At 43.3% G+C, this 21,837-nt stretch overlaps 1 protein-coding gene across 1 annotated transcript in view; it reads right to left on the bottom strand.

The window, feature by feature from the left end:
- Dst (dystonin) overlaps window positions 1–21,837 on the bottom strand; it is a 405,110-nt gene that overhangs the window by 35,981 nt on the left and 347,292 nt on the right. Inside the window, exons 72-84 of the mRNA XM_051153028.1 lie at window positions 20,671–20,889; window positions 17,267–17,470; window positions 15,809–16,040; window positions 14,833–15,059; window positions 13,346–13,468; window positions 13,131–13,232; window positions 8,498–8,599; window positions 6,916–7,089; window positions 6,404–6,559; window positions 4,292–4,489; window positions 3,824–3,952; window positions 1,007–1,177; window positions 258–413 (exon numbers count right to left, since the gene is read on the bottom strand). Of these exons, the coding sequence (XP_051008985.1) occupies window positions 258–413; window positions 1,007–1,177; window positions 3,824–3,952; window positions 4,292–4,489; window positions 6,404–6,559; window positions 6,916–7,089; window positions 8,498–8,599; window positions 13,131–13,232; window positions 13,346–13,468; window positions 14,833–15,059; window positions 15,809–16,040; window positions 17,267–17,470; window positions 20,671–20,889 (2,193 nt within the window). The remainder of the gene's footprint in view (window positions 1–257; window positions 414–1,006; window positions 1,178–3,823; window positions 3,953–4,291; window positions 4,490–6,403; window positions 6,560–6,915; window positions 7,090–8,497; window positions 8,600–13,130; window positions 13,233–13,345; window positions 13,469–14,832; window positions 15,060–15,808; window positions 16,041–17,266; window positions 17,471–20,670; window positions 20,890–21,837) is intronic.

The raw sequence follows: 21,837 nt of genomic DNA, 5'->3' as shown, positions 1-21,837 counted from the left end.
AAGTGTACAACTGTTGCAACACTCACACTAAAGAACAAAGAAAAAGTTCTTAGGTCGGGAGGGTGAGGGAGGGGTGAATCCAGGAGGAATCAGGGACGCAGCAGGGAAGGGACATGATCAGATACACTGCGGAAATGTACGAAATTCTCAAAGAATTAAAAAAGAAATATGTTTTAAGAAAACAAAGTTTTCAAGGTACTAAATTGATGCTAAGACGTGAGGGCAGATGGGCGTTTCCCGTGTGAGTTCTGACCTACCTTGTGCTCATCAATTTGAAACAAGATGGTGTCCAAGATAAGGCTGGGCCGGGAAGCCACATTCAGAGTTTGTTCTGCCTGGGTGAGCCAGTTGATGAAGTCCTGGAGGGAATTGTGGAAGTCCATTGCCAAGTGGAGGGCCTCTTCCAGTTTAGTCTGCGAAGGAGAACAACTTAGCGTTGGCTTGCTGCGGCTCAGTTTAACCAACTGGTGCTCCTGCTGGGGTCACTGCCCAGTGAGAACACGGGGTGCGTTCCACCACAGGTGACCTATTTTATCTATTTCTAGCTGATTGGTTTTTGTTGCTGTAAGCAAAATTGCTGACATTTCCTAGGTTACTTTTCTACTGTTCGAAAAGGTGGTTAAGATGCACACTATAACATAAATTACGACTGGCTTCTCATCAGCTGTAGGTGAGCGATAAGACCTAAGTACAATCCCGCTGTTCTCTTTTGATGTGTCATTAGAACACATTTATTCATAACCTAGAACTTGAGTGGCTCCTATTTTTTAACTTACCAGGAGTAAAAACTGGGCAATACCCGGGCTGTGATTTGTCTTTATCTGTACTGTACCCCTCTGTTCTCTTGGGTTAGAAATAGCAATTTTTGACTTCATGGAACACCAAGTATATGAAAAACCATGGACATGAATCCTGAAAATTACCCTCCTGATAGCTAGAAATAGAGCAGGACCCAAGAACTAACAGTACGCAGACGCTGCTCTGCTCCGCTGAGCAAAGCACACACCTTCTTCTCGCTGAGTTTGCTTTTCACAGATTCCCATTTCTCTTTCAAGTTGTTTAGGTCTTGGTCAATATTGGTCTCTGCAGATTTGGGGCATCTTGCAAGCATCTGCTGTCCTCTCTGCATCAGACTCTTGTATGTTTCTTCTTTGATGTCAAAGGCAGTGCAGACTTCCTAAAATGAGATGCACTCATGTTACATGGCTTGCCAAAGGACAAAACCTAATAGTTACTAAAAAAAAAATTTTTTTTAAAAATTTGCTTGTAATATGCGTGGATGTTTTGCCTGCATGTATGCATATGTGCCATGTGCATGCCTGGTACCAGTGGAGGTGAGAAGACAGTGAGGGCATTTGGTTCCTGGGACTAGAGTTATAGACAGTTATGAGCTGCCATGTAGGTGCTTGGAACTGAACCTGGGTCTTCTCGAAGACCACTGAGTGCTCTTAAGCACTGAGCCCTTTCTCCAGTCCTGAATCACACTTGTTTTTAGAGGTCCGTCCACTCTAAGCCATTCATAATTCTGGCTTACAGAGCAACCTTGACAAACAGCTACTACACTCTACTCAATACTGAAATCGTGCCTAGGCTTATAGTCACGCCCTGTCTGCTAAGAGCTCTGTCACTGCATGCTGCATGCTAAGGTCTAAAGCAGTAACTAGCATGTTGTCAAGAAGGCTCTCACTGCACAGTGACAGGTCAGATCTAGGATGCTATGTCAGGAATTTAACTTCTGAGTATTTCCTCCTCTGTAAGCTGAGAGAAGCTTCTATATCCTAAAAATCATGATAAAGTAACCAAAAAACAAAACAAAACAAACAAACAAACAAAAAAAAACGGGTACAATTTAATCCTGTACTCAGAAAACATGCGATGGACATAAAACAAAGAATCAGTACTGAAAGATGCTCAAATTGATATAAAGACTACCAGATTAAGCTGGGTGTGGTGGCGCATGCCAGTAACCCCAGCACCTGGAACAGCAGAGGCAGGCGGATCTTTGTGAGTTCGAGGCCAGCCTCATGTACAAAATGAGTCCAGGACAGCCAACGCTACACAGAGAAACCCTGTCTCCAAAAACAGACTACCAAATTACTGGAGCCACATTTGAGATAGCATTTTCATTTATAAAAATTTAAATGATGCCAACTAGAATGCTGTGTATGTCCTCTATAGTAAAAATAGGAAAATACTGCTAAAATTCAAAGTACAACACCAATGAAACAATGGCTACAATTCATTAAAAATTAGGACAATTTTTATCACATTGATTGGATTATAATATGGGTTAAATAACAGATCTGATAGAAAGTTTTATATATACCATGTTATTGATATTTTCTAATTCGATGAATTTTATGAAGTTAACCATTTGAATAACACTATTTAGTGACTGTTTAGCCATTGCCACTAACTAAGTTTTCACAAGCTCAAAACTTTCTTGCTTCATCCTTAAAAGAAAATGAAGCCCATAATATGAAGCGCAATTACAGCATCGTTTTAAAAAGCGCTAAATCCTAGCGCAGCCTCAGGTGGAGACTGCCTGTCTGCTCTCGTCTTCGTTTCTAGCCAAGCAGACCAGGAGGAAATTGCTGCCATGGCATAACAATGCTTTGAAGTCTGTTAGAAAACACTTATTTAATTTTTACATTTACGTGTGCACGTGTGGGTTCGTGCACCACACTCGAACAGCAGTCCGAGGAGGCCGGAAGGATGGCTTGGATTCGGCATCCACGTGGTTGTGAGCAGTCATGTAGGTCATGAGACATGAACCCTGCCCTTCTGCGAGAACGACAAACGCTCTCTACCGCTGGGCTCCCTCCAGGCCCTCTTCAGCCCTTTTGTTTATACTCTTTTAAAGTATAACAGCCTGAAGGCAGAATTAATCATTAATTAGGTAATAAGTAACGAACTATGTGGAAGCTATGTAAGAATTTCCAGGGAAGGAACAGACTGTTTGAAAAGTCATTCAGGGTTTTCAAAAAGATGAGCACTCCTAGGTTATGAATCAGTAGACAAGGCCATTGTGTCATCTGTGCCAAAGGGTCTTCCTCAGCTGCAAACAGTGAGCCCAACCATAGGATTATAGGCACATGATTATTGCATAAATTATAATTAAATTAAATTATCAGATAATTTTTAAGAGATGCTTCACACTTCAGGGGATAACAGCTTATAACTTATATAATGACACAATGTTGTATTGCTATATTCCTTAAAACGTGTGTGTGTGGGGGCGGCTGAGATTCCCAAAACTGCTGTGCTGACATACTAACCTCTGAAACAAGGTTAGGGTTTTTTTGTTTTGTTTTGTTTTGGTTTGGTTTGGTTTGGTTTTTGGAGACAGTTTCTCTGTGTAGTCTGGCTGTCCTGGACTTGCTTTATAGACCACACTGGCCTCAAACTCACAGCGATCCACCTGGCTCTGTGTCCCAAGTGCTGGGATTAAAGGCATGCGCCACCATGCCTGGTTCAAGGTTAGATTTTTGACTTGAAAATTTAATTGCTTGGTTTTGTTTTTTTGTTTTTTGTTTTTTGTTTTGCTTTTGAGACAGGGTTTCTCTGTGTAACCTTGCCTGTCCTAGACTCACTCTGTAGACCAGGCTGTCCTCCAACTCACAGAGATCCGCCTGCCCCTGCCTCCCAAGTGCTGCAATTAAAGGCGTGTGCCACTACGCCCGGCAAAAATTTAATTGCTAAGTGGTGCTGTTTCTACTGTTTACACACAGTAATTTCTGCCACAAAACTTATTCTTTTAGCTGTATGTTCTTCGGTTATTATTTATGCACCAGGGCAAGAGCGTAGAAAATTCCATACATACCATATGTGAGTTAAGCTGCTCCTTGGCTGTCTCTGGGAGACCTCCCAGAGGTTTGGATGCCAGGAGATGACGCTCTGTGTCTGTCAGCCACTGTTGCAAGTCTTCAATTTCACCGTGAAACCCTTTGGCCTGCAGCGATAGGTAGTTGTTAAGTTTGTGACACATATGCTATTACTTTCAAGCAAGGGCAACACGGTCCTGGCCTGCTAAGCCCTTCTCTGCATCTCATGGGAAAGCTAGGTGCCAGGAGCACTGGCTCACCGTCTGAGCACTCCAAGGCAGTGTAGGACGTACTAGGCTAAGAACTGGAGCACTGGTGCCTCATCTGCTCTGCTCGGTATCCCACTTACTCATACTCCTCTCTTTAAAGTGCCGACATTTACATCCACCTGTGAGTTGACAAGGCAAACCCACATCACCTTGGACTTGAATACCAACCCAAGTCTAGGGCTTACCCTCTTTACTGACCTGGCGCAAGGCACTATCCAGCTGCTGCTTCCTCTGGTCTGTTTTCTCCAAGATATCCTGCCAGCGTTGGTTCAGGATTTTGAGCTTGTATTGGAGGTTGCTTGCTTCTTCTCCTGCACTTGATGCAATTAGATCGTTTCCTGCTTTGTTGACTGCTTCCACGGTGGACTGGTGGGCTAAGACGTCATTTTGGAGCACCTGAAAATGTTAATAGGATCATTCACTGGAAACATAGTAACAGTACTTACAATGCTTTTTTTTATCCCCCTGGCAGGGAGAGGATCTTATGTATCCCAAGCAAGCCTTGAACTCAACACATAGCTAAGGATGACTTTGAGCTTCTTCTTCTTTTTGTTTTTTTGTTGTTTGTTTGTTTTTTTAGACAGGGTTTCTGGGTGTAGCCTCGCCTGTCCTGGAATTTTATCTGTAGATCAGGCTGGCCTTAAACTCACAAAGATCCACCTGCTTCTGCCTCCCGAGTAGAGGGCTGGGATTAAAGGTGTGCACCACTGATGTCCAGCTGACTTTGAACTTCTAATCCCTTTTCCACCTCCCAAGTGCTGGGAATACAGGCGTGGGATACCACATCCAGTTTTAGGTATTGCTGATGGTTCAAACGTAGGTCTTCATGCATGATAGGTAAGGAGCCTACCAAATGGACAAGGCTTCCAGTCTACTGTGCCTGCTTTATTTTCTAGTTGTGAAACATTCTGAAACAAAAAACCTCATGACAGAAAGTTTTAAAAGCAAGTTTTAAAGCAACACACTTCCTTCCCTTCAACTTTTGTGGTTTCCTAGATAGATACTCCTTTGGTTGACCAGAAGTCTCAAAGGGACTGCACAAACACTGACCCTTATTCTTACTAGAATGACCTTGTAATTGATACACTACACACTTTCATAGAGATTATAATTAGGTGATTCTAACATTTTCATTGATTCAAGTCCATTTTAACTAAATTTAACCTTGATGTCTTAAGGGATATTTTTATTCCTATATACTCATTTCCCCAATATAAGATTATCACATATCTAAGACGTCTTATAATTACTGTTTTGAAAGAAGAAACATATTCCTTTACTCTTGTTGAAGGGGTGCTAGAACTAGAGATTTGAAAGGGCTCCTTCCCCTCGTGGTAGTTGAGAGTTCACTCTAACCCCTACCCTACTGCTCACTGATGCATGCCTGGCAATAACAGAGAAGAAAATGCCATCTCTCATCCTGGGCAAGACGTCACACATCTGGAGGGGAACCCAGACCGTGGAGGCTTTCCAGATGAGTGAGGCAGCCCCCAGAGGACTGCTTCTCTGACTTCTCCATCAGTTTCCGAGGGGTCCGATGAGGCACAAACCCAACTGAGTGAGGACTGAGTTCTGAAAAGCAACACTCTGACATGCTAACAGCAGGAAACGCTTCCTCAAGCCTGAGAGTTAAATACTGCCAGTGTCTACAGTTCCAGGACAACTCTATAACCTTTCTTCTTCTAGCGCTCAGAGACAGGGGGAGCCTGTGAGCAGAGGTAAGAAACTTTCCTTCAGCACTGGTTTCAGATTTCAAAAACAAAGGGCAAAAAGGCAAAAGGGCTGTTTCTAAGCAGTCAGATGAACAGAGTTACAAGGTTCCCACCGATCTCCTGCCTAAATAACTGGGCTGGGTGTCTTATTTTCCATCTCTATTACATACAGTTCTGATCACTGGTGTGGGCTACTTTGAAGACAACTGCCAGATTTCCGTAATTGCTTCTATAAACTCACGGCATGAGGACAAGCTTACCTTATTTTTATAAGAGTCATTCTGGCAAGTTCCGGCTGCTCAGGGGCCCAGAGTTGTCTTCAGCCTAGAGGTTTTAAGGCTGTTTGAAAGCTATTCCCTACAACCTTACGTGGCGTTAATTCAGGAATTAAATCTTCTGTGTTTGCCGTGCAGCCCTACTGAAGCACAGCCTTGCTGCGTTTCCTAACTGTGAAGCCACACATACAATAAGAGAAAATGCTTTTACTGTACTGTCTTAGGCAGCACATTTCAAGTAATTTAGTGCCAAATAATCTCTGCAAAATTCGTAAACTTGAAAAACTCAGGCATTAACAGTAACAGGCAGCAACAGTACATACATGATGCTTAGCGAGTTCAATCTCAATGGCCTTCGGGTCACCTCCAACAGGTCTCTGTTCGCTCAGCAAGCCCTTTGTGTGCGTCAGCCAAGCCAGGAGCTCATCCAGGGCATGTTGGAACTGGCCCAGTGCCAAGAGGGCACCCTCAAGCTTGTGCTGTCAAGGAGCAGAGAAGAAGAAAACCCACTTAAGACCGTGACATCATGAATGAGGCGCTCTTACAAAACCAGGGCAAAACCCAACTGTTTGATGCTGCCCAACTCCATCCTCACAGCTCATCAATCTGCTCATACTGGTCAGCAACTCTAGTTTGGTATCTGTGTGTGTGTGTGTGTGTGTGTGTGTGTGTGTGTTGTGGTTAAATATGGCACACATTGGATAATTTTAATGAGAACATTTAGGTGCTTCTACGGTGTGCTGATATTAACTGCTATCTTGATTTTTACACTTGTTTTATGTCACTGTTTGAGAGTGTCCGTGTCTACTGTGTGACTGTCAGTCTTGGCGCTTACCTGCCTGCTGACGATCCTCTCGTCCAGGCTGTCCCATATCAATTTCAGCTCCATCAGTGGGTCTTGAACGGTGTGTTTGTCACTCTCTTCTCTTACTTTCTTCAGCAAAAGTTCGGCTTGATGGTTCAGTCTTTCCATTTCTATCTGTTGTTGATAAGCCTCTGACTTAAATTGCTATAAAAAAAAAAAGATAAAAGGAACATTAAAAAAATAAGCAAATTTAAACAAAAAAAAAATTCTAAAATTCAAGTTTCCTATGGAAAGCAAAAGAGGTAGGAATTTCCCTCCTTTAGTCAATGATTTATGAATAGCTGCAATTTTGGTATTTCATTTTTATTCTGTATAGTAAAATTTAATAAATCCCATGGAGAAAGTTCTTGTAATATCTGATTTTACATTAATGTATATAAAACCCCATGAAACAATGCCCTTAAGTAATTTAGTAATTCCTGATCTCAAACAAGCATACATTATGCATTCCCTCATAATTTTCATGTTTTTACAACTGTGTTATATTCGTTAATAATTATTCTTTGTCTCACTGTTGATATAAAATAAGTTATAATTATTATAATTACCACTCATAAGAAAGGTCTTGCTATGTAGCTCTGGGTGGCTCTTTACCACTATTTTGCTTTGGCTTCCTTCAGACCCATGGTAATCCTCCTGCCTCAGCCTCACCAGGCCAGGTCCTGCGGACCTGAGCCATCACAGCTTTAGAATAACATCCTTTTTCCTGTTCTTTCCTAAACGGCTGACAAGCAGTTGGTGATCTTTGTTTTGCCAAGCAACATTCTACTAACACCAGAAAACATTTATTTGAATCTCTGATATTAATTAGTGGCTAATATTACAATAATATATAAATTACACTAATTATAACGGACTACTACTAATAAGGCAACTTATAAAAGTCTCAAAAAGGTGCCTACTTTATAAAACTAAGACAATTCAGCTGAATAAAAGCAGTAATATAAAAAACTCAATGCCATGATCCAATTTTGGCCGTCCGCTCTATGCACACATTCCCTCCATTCAGACATGAGGATATCGGAAGGGCTGTACATCAAATTCTAGGCATAGCTGCTTTTCAATATAGCTTCTGGAGTGAGTCACTAATCTTGTGCCCCCCCACCCCAGCTTATTTGTAATTCTTTAAAGAATAAGATATAACTAAAATAAAACACAACCGTTCATTTTTTAAAATAAGCACTTATTTATACTTACAACATGTGGATATTATGCTAAAACAATTTTAGGGCCCGTGAAATGCATCAGTGGGGGAAGGTATTTGCTACCGAGCCTGATGACCTGAGTTCGACTCTCAGGATCCACAGGGTAGAAGGAGGGATCTGCCTGCCACAGGTTGTTGTCTGACCTCCTAACATGCATGCATGGCACAGTCACATGCAAGCACAAACACACATATAAAGGAATATTTGCAACAGAAATGAGGAGTACAGTTTTGAAGTCAATATATAATGTTTCAATTATGTAAACGAAACAAAGTTAAGCGGGAAGTCTGTCGAGTCAGCAACGTGAGAACACAGGCAGTTCTCTGCCAACCAGGAGCCACACACACCTTCAGCTCTTCAGTCTGCTGCTTCACAGTCTCAAGGTCCGTTCCGATCGGAGACATCGAGGCTAACTTGTTGCCAGCGATATCGACCCAGTCAAATACTGCCTGGAAGACATCATTTTCCACGTGTTAGAACAGCAGTTCTGAAATGGCCATGGCTCTGTTGTTACAGGCAAAAGCAACAACTAGAAGAAACTTTGTAAAAAGTCTTCTTTGTAAAATAAGACAGTCCATCGGAATAAAAGCAGTAATATAAAACAGCTCCTCAAATACCAAGTAGATGTCATCCTATCCTTAAGTTATCAAGTACTTTGTAAAAAAAAAAAAGTTCATTTCAAAAAGTTTATATATTCAGTCAAAAAAAAAAAAAAAAAGGAAAGACAATCCCCACTTGCTTATATAAAAGTACACTGAAAAAAAGAGCTCAAAATGTATCTGTTTATTCAAATAACCAGGAGGCTCACTGTTCAGTGGTTCATCTAACCTTCCTTAATTACCCAGATTAACATTAAAACTCTGTACATGCATATGATTAAGACTACCAAACCTCTCGATATCAATGGACTCAATTCCCCAATAAAAAGACACAGGCTAACAGAATGGATGAGAAAACAGGATCCATCCTCTGCTGCACACAAGAAACACACCTCAGCAACAAAGATAGACATTACCTCAAAGTAAAGGGCTGGAAAAAGTTTACCAGGCAAATGGACCTAAGAAGCAAGCTAGAGTAGCCATTCTAATATCTAACAAAATAGACTTTCAGTCAAAATTAATCAAAAAAGATATGTAAGGACACTTCATACTCATCAAAGGGAAATTACACCAAGATGAATTCTCAGTTCTGAATATCGATGGCCCAAACACAAGGACACCCACATTCATAAAAGAAATATTTTTAAAGCTTAAATCCCACATCAAATATCATATATTAATAGTGGGAGTCTTCAACACCCCACTCTCACCATTGATACAGAAACTAAACAGAGAGAAAATGAAAATAACTGATGTTATGAATCAGATGGAGCTAACATTATCTATAGAACATTTCACCATAATACAAAAGAATATAACTTCTCACCACCTGAGGGATGGTGGTACCACCTGCCCCCACCATTGACCATATAGTCAGTCACAAAGCAAACCTCAACAGATAGAAGAAAACTGAAATAACCACCATGGATTAAAGCTGGACTTCAACAACAATAGAAACAAGAGAAAGCCTACAAACTCATGGAAACTGAACGACACTCTACCCAATGACCACTGGGCCAGGGAGGAAATAAATGAAATTAAAGACTTCCTAGAATTCACTGAAAATGAGGGCACATCATACCCAAACATATGGGAAACAAACATATGGGAAACTCTCCTTTATAAAGGAGAGTACCTTTATAAAGAAATTAGAGAGACCTCACACTAGTGACTTAACACCACATCTGAAAGCCCTAGGACAAACAGAAGCAAACACACCCAAGAGGAGTAGATGACAGGAAATAATCAAACTCAGGGCTGAAATCAATAAAATAGAAACAGAGCAAACAATACAGAGAATCAACAAAACCAAGAGCCAGTTCTTTGAGAAAATCAACAAGATAAATCCTTAGCCAAACTAAATAAAAGTATGCAAATTAACAAAATCAGAAATGAAAAAGGGGGCATAACAACAGACAATGAGGAAATCAAAATCATTAGGTCTTATTTCAAGAACCTGTACTCCACAAAACTGGAAAATCTAAATGAAATGGATGAGTTTCTAGATAGATACCTCTTACCAAAATTGAACCAAGATCAGGTAAACTATTTAAATAGTCCTATAACCCCTAAGGAAATAGAAGCAGCCATTAAAAGTATTCCCCCCAAAAAGCCAGGGCTATATGGTTTTAGCATAGAATTCTAGCAGATATCCAAAGAAGAGCTAACATCAACATTCCTTGAACTACTCCATAAAATAGAAACAGAAGGAACATTGCCAAACTCATTCCATGAGGCCACAATCACCTTGATCCCTAACCACAGTAAGACTGAACAAAGAAAGAAACTTTCAGACCAATCTCCCCCATGACCTCCCCCATGCAAGGGATGGTTCAATATAAGAAAATCAACCAATGTGATCCATCATATAAACAAACTGAAAGAAAAAAAACCACATGATCATCTCATCAGATGCTGAAAAAAGCCTTTGACAAAAGAAATCCTGGAAACAAGGCACATACCTAGACACAATGAAGGCAATACACAGCAAGCCTATAGCCAACATCAGATTAAATGGAAAGAAACTTAAGCCAGTTCCACTAAAATCAGGGACAAGTCAAGGCTGCCCTCTCTGTCCATGTCTATTCAACATAGTACCTGAAGTTCTAGCTAGAGCAATAAGACAACTAAAAGAGATCAAGGAAACAACCTAGATGTCCCTCAGCTGAAGAATGGATAAAGAAAATGTGGCACATTTTTATGTAATGGAATACTACTGAGCTATTAAAAACAAGGGTATCATGAAATTTTCAGGCAAATAGATGGAACTAGAAAAGATCATCCTAAGTGAGGTCAACCAGACTCAGAAAGACATGCATGGCATGTACTCACCTATAAGTGGGTAACTGCCATAAAGTACAGGATAATCACACTGCAATCCACAGACCCAAAGAAGCCAAGGAGGGCCCAAAGGAGGATTCTTGAATCTCACTCAGAACAGAAAATAAGATAGCCATCTGCAGTAGATGGAGGGAGGAAACTTGGTGGGAGAGGGGGTAGGGAGCATAATGGGAGTGAAGATCAAGTGTGTGGATGTAGTGGGGGGGAGGACTGGGAGAAAGAAAGGAAATCGCTGGGGAGGGCATCTCTGGGACTGGGGAGGTTCCAGGGGAGTCTATGGGTATGACTCTACCCGAGACTCCTAGCAGCCAGGAATATGGAACCTGAAGTTGCCACCTCCTAGACTTCCAGGGGAGGGACGGGGACACCAACCCACCTATGAAACCTGCAACCCCAAATCTGTCTTGTGTATAAGAAGTGTAGGGATAAAGATGGAGCAGAGATCGAGGGAAGGACAAACCAATGCCTGGCCCAACTTGAGACCCACCCATGGGAGAGAGCTGACCCCTGACACTATTAATGATACTGTGCTATGCTTGCAGAGGGAGCCTATTGTAACTGCATTCTGAGAGGCTTCACCCAGAAGCTGATGGAAACAGATATAAAGACCCACAGCCAAACAACAGGCCAAGCTCGGGGAGTTTTGTGGAAGAGTGGGAGGAAGGACTGAGGGATCTGGAGGGGTCAGGGACACCACAAGAAGACCTACAGAGTCTAACTTAACCTAAGGTGGGCCCATGGGGGCGCACAGAGACTGAACCACCAACCAAAGAGCATGCATGAACTGGATCTAGACCAGTACACATAGGTAGCAGTTGAACGGCACGGTCAGCACGTAGCGGCTGTCTCTGCCTCTGTTGCCTGCCTCTGGATCCCTTTCCCCTAGCTGCGCTGCCTTGTCAGGCCTCAGTGGGAGAGGATGTGCTTAGTCCTGCTGTGACTTGAGGTGCCAGGGTGGGTTGATACCACTTGGGGGGGGGCTCCCCTTCTCTGAGAAGGAGGCGTGTGTGTGTGTGTGTGTGTGTGTGCGCGCGCGCGCACGCACGCACGTAAGTGTATACACACCTACAGGGGTTATAATAAGGCAGTATTTGTCAAAGAATTTAATGTATTTTCAAAGTTCAAAGCCCTTTCAGCTGACATAAAGCCTGCCTAGTGACATTTATTTTTACAAACACAGGATGAAATGGCACAATGAAAAGGGAAAAGAAATGTTCTCATATGAGCTTTAAAAATAATATTCACGTTAGTGTTATGGAAATACTTAGAGAGGGTTTTTCCATGAGGGAAGAAGTAGGAAGATTTAACTCCTGCCAACCTGTTAAGAAATAGCACAAAGTGGTGGAGAGTGGAGAGGAAACATCTCTGAGCTGGCCTCAAGAGAACTTTAACACTAAAAACCCAACAGTTTCCAACTGGCTAATAAACTGAATGAGAACCTTGAAGAGACACAAGAAACAACCACGTTAACAGTTACACAGATGGAGACGAGATCACCTCCGCGCACCCAGTTATGAGCCAATAAAGTAGAAATCTATTTTAGTGCACAGAGAGAGCGCTGGCTTCGCCTCAGTTCTCTTTAATTCTGACTCAGTTAAACTTGGTGGTATTTTTAGCCCTTGTTTATCCCTTTCATCTCATTTCACTCAGCTTTAGACCAGAACTCAGACTCTGTCCCCTGTCACTTCACTGCCTGGTGCTCCACAATTTATGGAAAATACCGTGTGGGAATATTTACTTTCGCTTAAAAAAAAAAAAAAAAAAAAAAGCCCATTATAACACTTCTCTTCGAAGTAAGTTTCAGCAACGTGTGTACAAACGCACATTTGGAAATACGTATGAACCTGTATGTCTGAAAGGTGAGAAACATCTTCTAAAAAAGCTGAGTCAAAGCAGCTGCGGCAATCACAGGAAGAGAATTGTGTGCGACTGCACGCACAGCCACAGAGTTGGGCTGGGACCAGACTGTAAATGTGCAGACATCAACCCAACAAGATCCCCGCCCCCAGGTGGAAACCAGCAGACATGGCAGCCACCTCACCTGCAATCCATCCTGGTACTGGACGGCAGCTTGCATGGCATCCTCCAGTTTGTCAACCCGGTCTTTCCAAGCTTTATTGAGAGAATCCCATGCTGAATTTAACTACAACACAAACGTGACAATCCTTTGAGTGTCAAATTCATGCTTTTAACTATTTGTGAAAACAGGTGTTAGCTTGCCAAGTCTTGGCAAGTATGGAAAACAAGTCACGGTACCTCATCTATACTTTTCCTGACAATGGGCTTGTCTGGCTCCCCACAGGCGGCGATGAGCTCAGAGCCCAGCGAGATGACCATGTCCAGCTCCTCCTGCAGGCCGTCGATTTCCTCCCTTACTGCCTAGAATTTGAAACAAGAGCCACACTGAAACCAAGACAAGATGCCACGCAGAGCTGCCCAGGGGATTCCTATGGGAGATTAGCACCACTTTGTCTTCTTCCGTTTCCCAAGTTCATACAGCCATTCTTTTGAACAAGAGAACAAAATAAGTATTTTAGGGAGAACCATACCCTCTAATGCCAAATCTTTACCACAAGACAGAAATAACATGGCGACAAAGCACCAGAGCAATTTAAATTTAAATACCAGGGCAAGTACTGTTAAACACTGAAAGACTTTTTGTTTTCTCAGTTAGTTTGCCTGTGTGTGGTTCAACTGGAGCTGGAGAGATGGTTCAATGATTAGAAGCACTGGCTCCTTTTCCAGTGGCCCTGAGTTCAATTCCCAGCAACTACAAGGTGGTTCACAACCATCTGCAATATCAACTGGAGCTCTTTTCTAGCACGCAGGCATATATACAAACAGAGCACGCATAGACATAAAATAAATAAATAGATCTTTAAAAAAAAAAATAGACACTGGTAAAATACAAGCCCAAAGTAACGTATCTCTGGGAAACTCGTGATAACTTAGGTGTGGCACTCCACATTACGTCATCAGCTTAGGTGGGACCTGTCAGCTGCTGATATGCCAGAGAAGACACAGAGTGCCCCACCTTGCTTTTCACATTGTCACCGTTAAACATGCCCACTCAGCTACGGATATTTAATAAGCGTGACAAAGTCCTAAGTCAAACACTTGAAAAGGAAATATTCGCCTCGTCTCCTTCGAGACTCCACAGCCCAGCAGGCAATTTAGCTAAGTGCACAAGAAAGGAAGTGCCCAGAGTGGGTAATAATCCAACTGAATCTTTGAAGTTTATCACAGCGATGGCCCAAATGACACGCTGGGTCAAGGAAAAGACTGTGAGGCGTGATGGAGACTGACAGGAGCAGAGCGCTTGTAAAGGAACAGCACAGCAAGGCCTGTGGCAACATGGGCGCCAGCTGGTGTTGCAGAGCTACAAACTGGCTTTACCCAGTAGATGGTGGGTACATGCGAGGGACTTTAAGCAGCGGGACAGAGACAGCAACAAGGTCAGAGGCTGGCAAGGGCGGACGTCCTGCCCTTGGGTTACTTGGGAGGCCCTGAGACAAGCACAGATAGTATAGACACCGAGAAATGATATTAAGGACAATCTCCTAGTGAAATTTGTAAGTCCATTATATCCTGGCACTCACTACACGTTCCATGTTCAGAACCAAATGCAAATTTGTACAGTGTAAATTTTCAGTCATACACAGAATTGGGTGTTATCATGCTGAACTTAGGTTTCGTTTTGTTTGCTTGCTTGTTTTGTAGTAGTAATGAACTCCCTTACTTACCTCTGCTGCTTCCTGCTGCTGTTTTACCACTGAGGGATCAATTCCAGGATCTTCCAGGTCCCGGATAAAATCCTGTGTGTCTTTAGTGGTAACGACCAGTGACATGTGATCACACCAGAATTTTTCTGCAAGTTCCATAACATCCAGCAGCTTGGCTTCCCTTTCTTCTACCAGTGTGTGTATGTTTCCCCAAATGAAAACCATTCGGTCCAACTTGTCCTGCACAACTACACAGCAAAACAGTGTCAGTGAAGATGCCGGTTATTCTCATGGAAGCAAAAGCAGAACTTTAGCCCCACACAGCAAACAGTTACTCAACTTGCTAAGCACAGAGACTGGACCAGATTTCCACCAACTGCAGTCTGTGTGTTATCACTGGGCCCAACTCCCACACAATGCAGAATCCATGGGTCCACACAGGCTTTCCTAAGACTTTTTTTTTTTTTTTTTTTTTTAATAAAAGTAGATGCTTAAGTTTCATGAGCTCAAAGTAGACCCAAGTTGACCAAGTTTGAAGTTCACTAAGGCTGGCCCTAAGCCCAAAGACAGTAAGTAATTGACCTTAGACGTACTGTCTTATCTTTCCGAGAATGAACTTGCTCGTTCAGTCCCAGGAATAGAACAGGAAGGGTTTGCTTCTGGAATGCTTGTGTCCCCACTCCTAATCCCACAGGAGGCGCGCGTACACAGTACTCTTCCACTTGACTCACAGATCACAACTCTAACACACATGGCTACAGTTGTGGTCACCACTACCACTCTGGTGGTTGGAGTAGGTGTGCTAGGTAAGACACTAAAATTGTATCCCTTTTTGGATTAGGAATGCAGATGGGTCTCTAGGAGTTTGAGGCCAGCCAGGGCTACAAAGAGCGAGACCCTGAACCAAAACAAACAAACAAACAAACAAAAACCCAGACAACCAAACAAGTAAACAAAAAGGAAAGTCGAGTCTGCTTCCTCGCTCCACGATGACTACCTTTGGCAGACATGTCTTTCTCGGCGCCCTCAGACCTGGCGATCATCTCCTCTCCTCTCTGCCTCAGGGTCTCGTACAGGGGCTGCAGCTTCTCCATGTCCACAGATACGCTCTTATTCTCACCGACCTGCTCCTTGATCTTCTCGACCTCGGCCGAGATGGACGGCGGCTGCCTCAGACGCTCTGCGATGCGCTCCAGGCTCTCAAGGGTCTGGTCGATCTTGTCGTGAAACTACAGGTAGAACGTTTAGTAAGCTACACGTTTCGCTGTCAAAACTGACTTAGTCATTTAAAACAGCCATTTGGAAGTCCTAAAATGTCATATAAGTACGTGCAAAATTCATAGGTGGATTTGTAGGTTCAAGGGACTGAGTTACGTTATTTCCCAAATTTAAAAAAAGTGTAAAGTTAAATAAAATAAAAATATGTCCACTGTTGTATCCAAAGTTTATATTTAATTCATGGTCAAACATAAAACAGGCTAAAGAAATAATCTTAATTTTATATTTATAAAGGTGTGATTACACAGTGCCATAAAACACTGTTCATTTTAAACTCTGTACTAGCTTCAAAGTTGAGTGAACCAACACTGTGCAAGTTAGCTTTAATTGTCAACTGACACAGCTGAGTGTCATCTGAGAAAGGGATTCCCCAGACCAGACTGGCCTGTGGCATGTCTATGGAGGACTGTCTTCACTGGTAAGTGAGGCAAAAGACCCCAGCTTATTGTGGGTGACACCATCGCTGAGCAGATGGTGCAGGCTGTCGAGGAAAGCTAGCTAAGCACGGGTCTCTGAGCAGGCCACCAGGCAGTGGTCCTCCATGCCCTGCTGTCCCACAGCGAGGGACTGTGACCTGGAAGTGTAAGATGACACAAACTTATGCCACCTCAAAGTTGCTTTTGGTCAGAATTCTCTCCGGCAGCAACAGAAGGGAAACTAGAACACACACTCAGGGTTACAGAAAATGCCACCCCAGCGCCCAGTATCTAATGATGAAAACCAAACCTCAGAAATGGAAAACCTACAGGTATTAAAAAATAAAAAAATCAACTTTTTGAAAAATGATATTTACCAAAACTCTATTTCCTACTTACTATGCTTATCTTTTTTATTTGGCTTATTGTTCAGGATTTCCTTTTAGAAAAATGTTATTACTAATAATTATGTTTCTTTTATCTCCCCAGTATCAAATACTGTGTCCCACTTATGGTGGACACTAAAACAAGTTATCTGACCATTGCTGCAAATTATTCTTTATTGTACCCTGAAGGAGACAGAGAAACCTAAGGGTTGGCCGCAAAAAAACCCCTCCTCTGAGAGAAGAGGCATTGTACTTAGAGAATCAACCCAGTGACATCATCTAAGATGAAGCTTAACCAGAGGGTCCAGGAAAGGGCTTCGTATGCTTGCCTATGGGGGCAAAATTAATTTTTTTTTTCCTAGTATGAAGGGTTACCTGAGTTGACTGAGAAATGGCTTCATCCAGTACCACAGCCCGCTTTTTGACATCTTCTTTAATTTGACTGTACAGGGTGTCGGCGGCCACATACTTCTCTCGGATATAAACGCCCTCCTTTGGGCTCAGCTCCAACAACTGTGGCCCAGTCTTGTTCATCTTATCTATGTGAGGCTTGTGCTCCGCTATCAGTTCTCGCAGTTGCTGTAATAAAACCAAACAGCCCCTCAGTACCTGGGAGTCACACCTCCATATTACAGCTGACCACATCTCAGTGCGTCCAGCTGGCAAGAGCCGCTGAACAAACGCCCTCCCCTCTGCACGGCACACATCCATGGCTCTGCTGGGAGGCCAGGCAACTGTCCGGTCCACAGACAACAACGGTGCTAAAGGAAACAGTGAGAAGTGCATTCCGCAGCAAGAGCTGCCCATCTTCACAAGCGCCTCCTCACGTCATCGGCGGAGAAGGCGCTGAACCCCACGGCTGAACTATAGCTCTTGGGTGCTCCTTTCTGCATGTTCCTAACATAGGCCGAAATGCCTGGGGGAGGGACTGTCAAGAACAGGAAGAACCTTAGGGGGAAGAAAGATACGAGGACTTTAAAAGCCTCAAGATGGAGAGGTATGAGGGTGATGTGAGTGATGGGCACTCTATTCACATGTGTGAACCAGTTACCAGATGGATACTCTCAACTATTACCTCACATTATAGATGTATATTAGAACCTATTCTACACATATATGGCATAAAGACACCATATCAATTTGTTCCTATTAGTTATCTTACTACATTTACGTGTGTGTGCAGTTATAGGTAAGATGGTGAGCTGCCATGTGGGTGCTGAGAACCAGATCTCTCCAGGAGCAGCAAGTGCTTTGGAGCACCAAGCCATCTCTCCTGCCCCTACTTATTACTGCAGACTGTTAAAATTTCAAGGGTAAAGGATTTATCAAAGACACGACTATATGCTGAGCGTTACCGTAAGGTATAGTCAAAGAAAGTATGTGTCATATAAGATGTTGCTGGAGAGACCCATGGTCTTTACACTGGCAAGTGGAGTTGGAATTCAAACGAAGTTGCTTCCACTAATGGGCTGAGGTGCTGGAGCTGGGAGGTCTGAGGAGAGCACTTCATGGGGCCACTCCGGAACCCTTCCCAGGGAGCCTTTTCTTGGAAGCGACTCTCAGGGCAGCCTCTAAGAAGCATGGAGGGCTCCCATTTGCCCCTCATCAGCAGACCCTGGCCCTCATCAGGTGCACCTCAGTCTGTTTGCCCTCCTCCAGCAAGGGCTTCTGAGACGGCTCACACCCAGGAAAGGCTGTCTAGAGACAAGCTACAGGTGCCCTGCGGCAGTGGAGTTGTTCTGAAGGCTACTGAGAAGATTTCTACACACAAATTCTATTATAAAAGTGTGTGTGTGTGTGTGTGTGTGTGTGTGTGTGTGTGTCTGAGCTAACATGCGGCATGTAAGAGCAGGAGAGCCACAGTAGCATCTACGTCATGGGCGTTTTGGTCTAGATCTTATTTTCCTTCCACACCATTTCCTTGTTTTACAGAATGGAGGTGGTAACGGCCCCATCAGCTGTCATGGAATCACATGGAAAAAAAGAGCCAGGGATGTTATACATGCTGCTCTTTTGTAGTCCAGAAGGTGTGCTTGAAAACCAAATACCAGAGGGCTCTCAGGGGAAGTGCAAGACCTCGGCTGAGGCTTCTTGAACTGCCTGGCCATCGCATCCGTGCGGTGCAGGTGAGGACTTTGCCTAGGAGCAGTGTGTGTGCCTTCTGTCCAGAGAACACTGGTCAGGGGCTCACATGGATGCCTGTGTGTAAGAGCAAACAGCCTCTAGCTGGACATGGGGCCATACAATCGGAATCCCAGCAGTCAGGGAGCTGATGCGGGAGGGTGGTGACTGTGAGGACAGACGGCCTGGGTTACTTAGATTCTTTCTCAGGGGCAAGGGGCGGGGACCAGATGCCTTTGCCTCACATGCTGCAGGGGCTTTACGTGACTTAAAGTCTGTAACTCTTGATAACACAGCCTCTGGAGGCTATTCTCATTTGTAGCTAGATCTTCCTCCCAAGCAGGGGATATGGACTCAGGAAAGACATGGCATTCTAGGGGGCTAGGAAAAACCATTTGGCATGAACGGTTTACAGATATGGCTATAATGTGCCTTTGTCCTTCCTTTTATATGTAGAACCGTAAGCTTGTTGGCAAGTTCAGATTATGCAAAAGAGGAAGTCAATTCAATTTTTAAGATTTTAGTTAATGAGCCATTTTTGTCACGAGCTGTTCCTTTTGGCGGAGGGCTTTCAAGACATAATTTGTCTGTGTAGCCTTGACTATCCTGGACTTGCTTTGTAGACCAGGCTGGCCTCGAGCTCAAAGCGATCCGCCGGCCTCTGGCCTCCCAAGTGCTGGCATTAAAGGCATGCGCCACCACTGCCCAGAGAGGTATTGTTGTAAAACAGTTACCTGAGTAACCTACAATAGAGATGCCCATAACCCATTTCATTCAACGAACAGCCACCGGGATTTCTGATGCAACGAAACCTTAGAGTGAAATTAAATTCAGTTCCACATCATTTTAAGGTCTTTTGCTACCTGAATGATGTACGTAAAACTCCATGAAAATTTAGCATTGCCTTGAACTGCTTTTTACAAGCTCTCTTCTAAGTACTTTAGCTACAGACTGTCTTCCATGCCTGTGTGTCAACAAAGTCAACGAGGTTAACAGGTGGGAGCTGGAGGTGATTGCGTGGGTGAGAGCATTTGCTGCTACTGCAGAGGACTCAGCACCCACATGGCAGCTCAAAACTGTCATAACAGCCTCGTCTGGATTCCGAGCACTGTGTACATGTGGTGCAGACACACTACGCGCAGGCAAAAGAGCCATACATCACATGGGGATGCTACCCAGCCACCGATCTTTGTTGACACTTCAGCCCGTTTCCTTTCCATAGCTTCCTTGACTCTGCTGTTTTGACAGATGCATGCCACTGTTCATAGTTTCTGAACTCAATGGCTTTGTATGTACGATGGTTCGTCTGTCTACTTCTACTCTACTTTTTAGTATTTTAGATGGCTCTGAACACTACACATGACACATCAAACATATTCAACATATGTACATGGTGTGCAACTCAACATATATAATTGAAAGCACCCCCAAAAGCCCACATAGCTGACATTTTTAAATGGTATTTTTTTTTCTCCTACCCAGATGGGCTGTAGCACACAGCATGTGACAGCTACCCAGTGGTGAGGGAGTGCAGACCACATACACCTCAGCATTACTAAAATGGTCTGTTTCCATATGATGTCTAACAGCACTTTAAACGTGCCATTAAAGACCGCTATCCCAGTTAGCAGCTCTCTCGCTCTCTTCCTCGCTCTCACCCTGTGTTCTTCCTGCTGCCGTCTCAGAGTTTCATATTCCAGGGCTGGGGCGGGCAGCTGGGAGATGATTCTTTGTGTTTCTGTCAGCCATGGCCACAGTTCCTCGTACGTCTCCCAGAACTGGCTGACAAGGGACTGTGCCCGCTCCAGCTGCAGGTGCCTCTCTGAGTTTATCTGGCAGATGGCATCATAGCTCTTCAATACCTTATCCAGCTTTTTCTAGAAAACAAGATGAGGAAATATATTTGTCTGGCTGGCAGCTGTAGTTCTCAGGATGCTCTGACCACTTCCGTACATATGACGAAACGGGTACACAATGGACGTATGTGAGATGAACAAATGAGAGAAACCTTCTCAGATGAAGTTTCTATGCACACGCTCGTGTTAAATGGGGGCACTCACACTTTTATGCACAAGGCCCTTAAGTATAAGCAGAATTCTCCAGTGCTCCTCAGGGTTAGAAAGTAAGCTTTGTACAAGTCTATCGAGATTTACATTATTATATAAAGAAGAAGGAAGATCATCTTTTACAAATAAAATCAATTACTTGCACGGGAATCAAAGTAGGCCGCCGTGCTATAGATACTGTGTAATTTTATCTGCGGCCTTCCTGCAATGTAGTCTGAGGCATGGGTATTTGCATGTCTTTATTTGGGCCGTACACTCACCTGGAACTGTTAGCATGCAGTCATTTTTTTAGGTGCCTCAAGATGTCTGTGTGTTGAGCTACCCACTTTTACCTGTGGATGGTTTTCAACCAGTCTTCAGAGGTATTAAAACTATATAAGCCTGTTACTTAGAGTAACTTCATACAGAGTGAGGATCTACACTATTTTGGATTTTGTTTCAGCTTGGAAGTTACAAATGTGTCCAGAAGTGTACGACCCATAGCTGACATACCTAGTGACTGACGTAAGCTGACATACCATCCTAACAGTAATACAGCTAATACTGATTGAATGTCCAATGTGTGCCAGTTAATCAAGGAAACTTTTAACAGCTCAGATGCATTAATACAGATGGTCCCTTGAGGAATGGGTTTCCATGGTTATTCTGTAACCTTAATAGATGCCTGGTTTAAATTTTATGATTCCGTTGGTGAAACAGCAGCAGCAGATACAAAGTGCCCTTCCAGAATTCAGTGCTCTGTGGCTGCTATTCATTTGA

The sequence above is a fragment of the Acomys russatus genome, chromosome 11 (assembly GCF_903995435.1).
Source record: "Acomys russatus chromosome 11, mAcoRus1.1, whole genome shotgun sequence".
NCBI classification, from domain to species: Eukaryota; Metazoa; Chordata; class Mammalia; order Rodentia; family Muridae; genus Acomys; species Acomys russatus.
The sequence above is the reverse complement of the archived record's forward strand: the minus strand, read 5'-3'. Positions and strand labels throughout refer to the sequence as shown.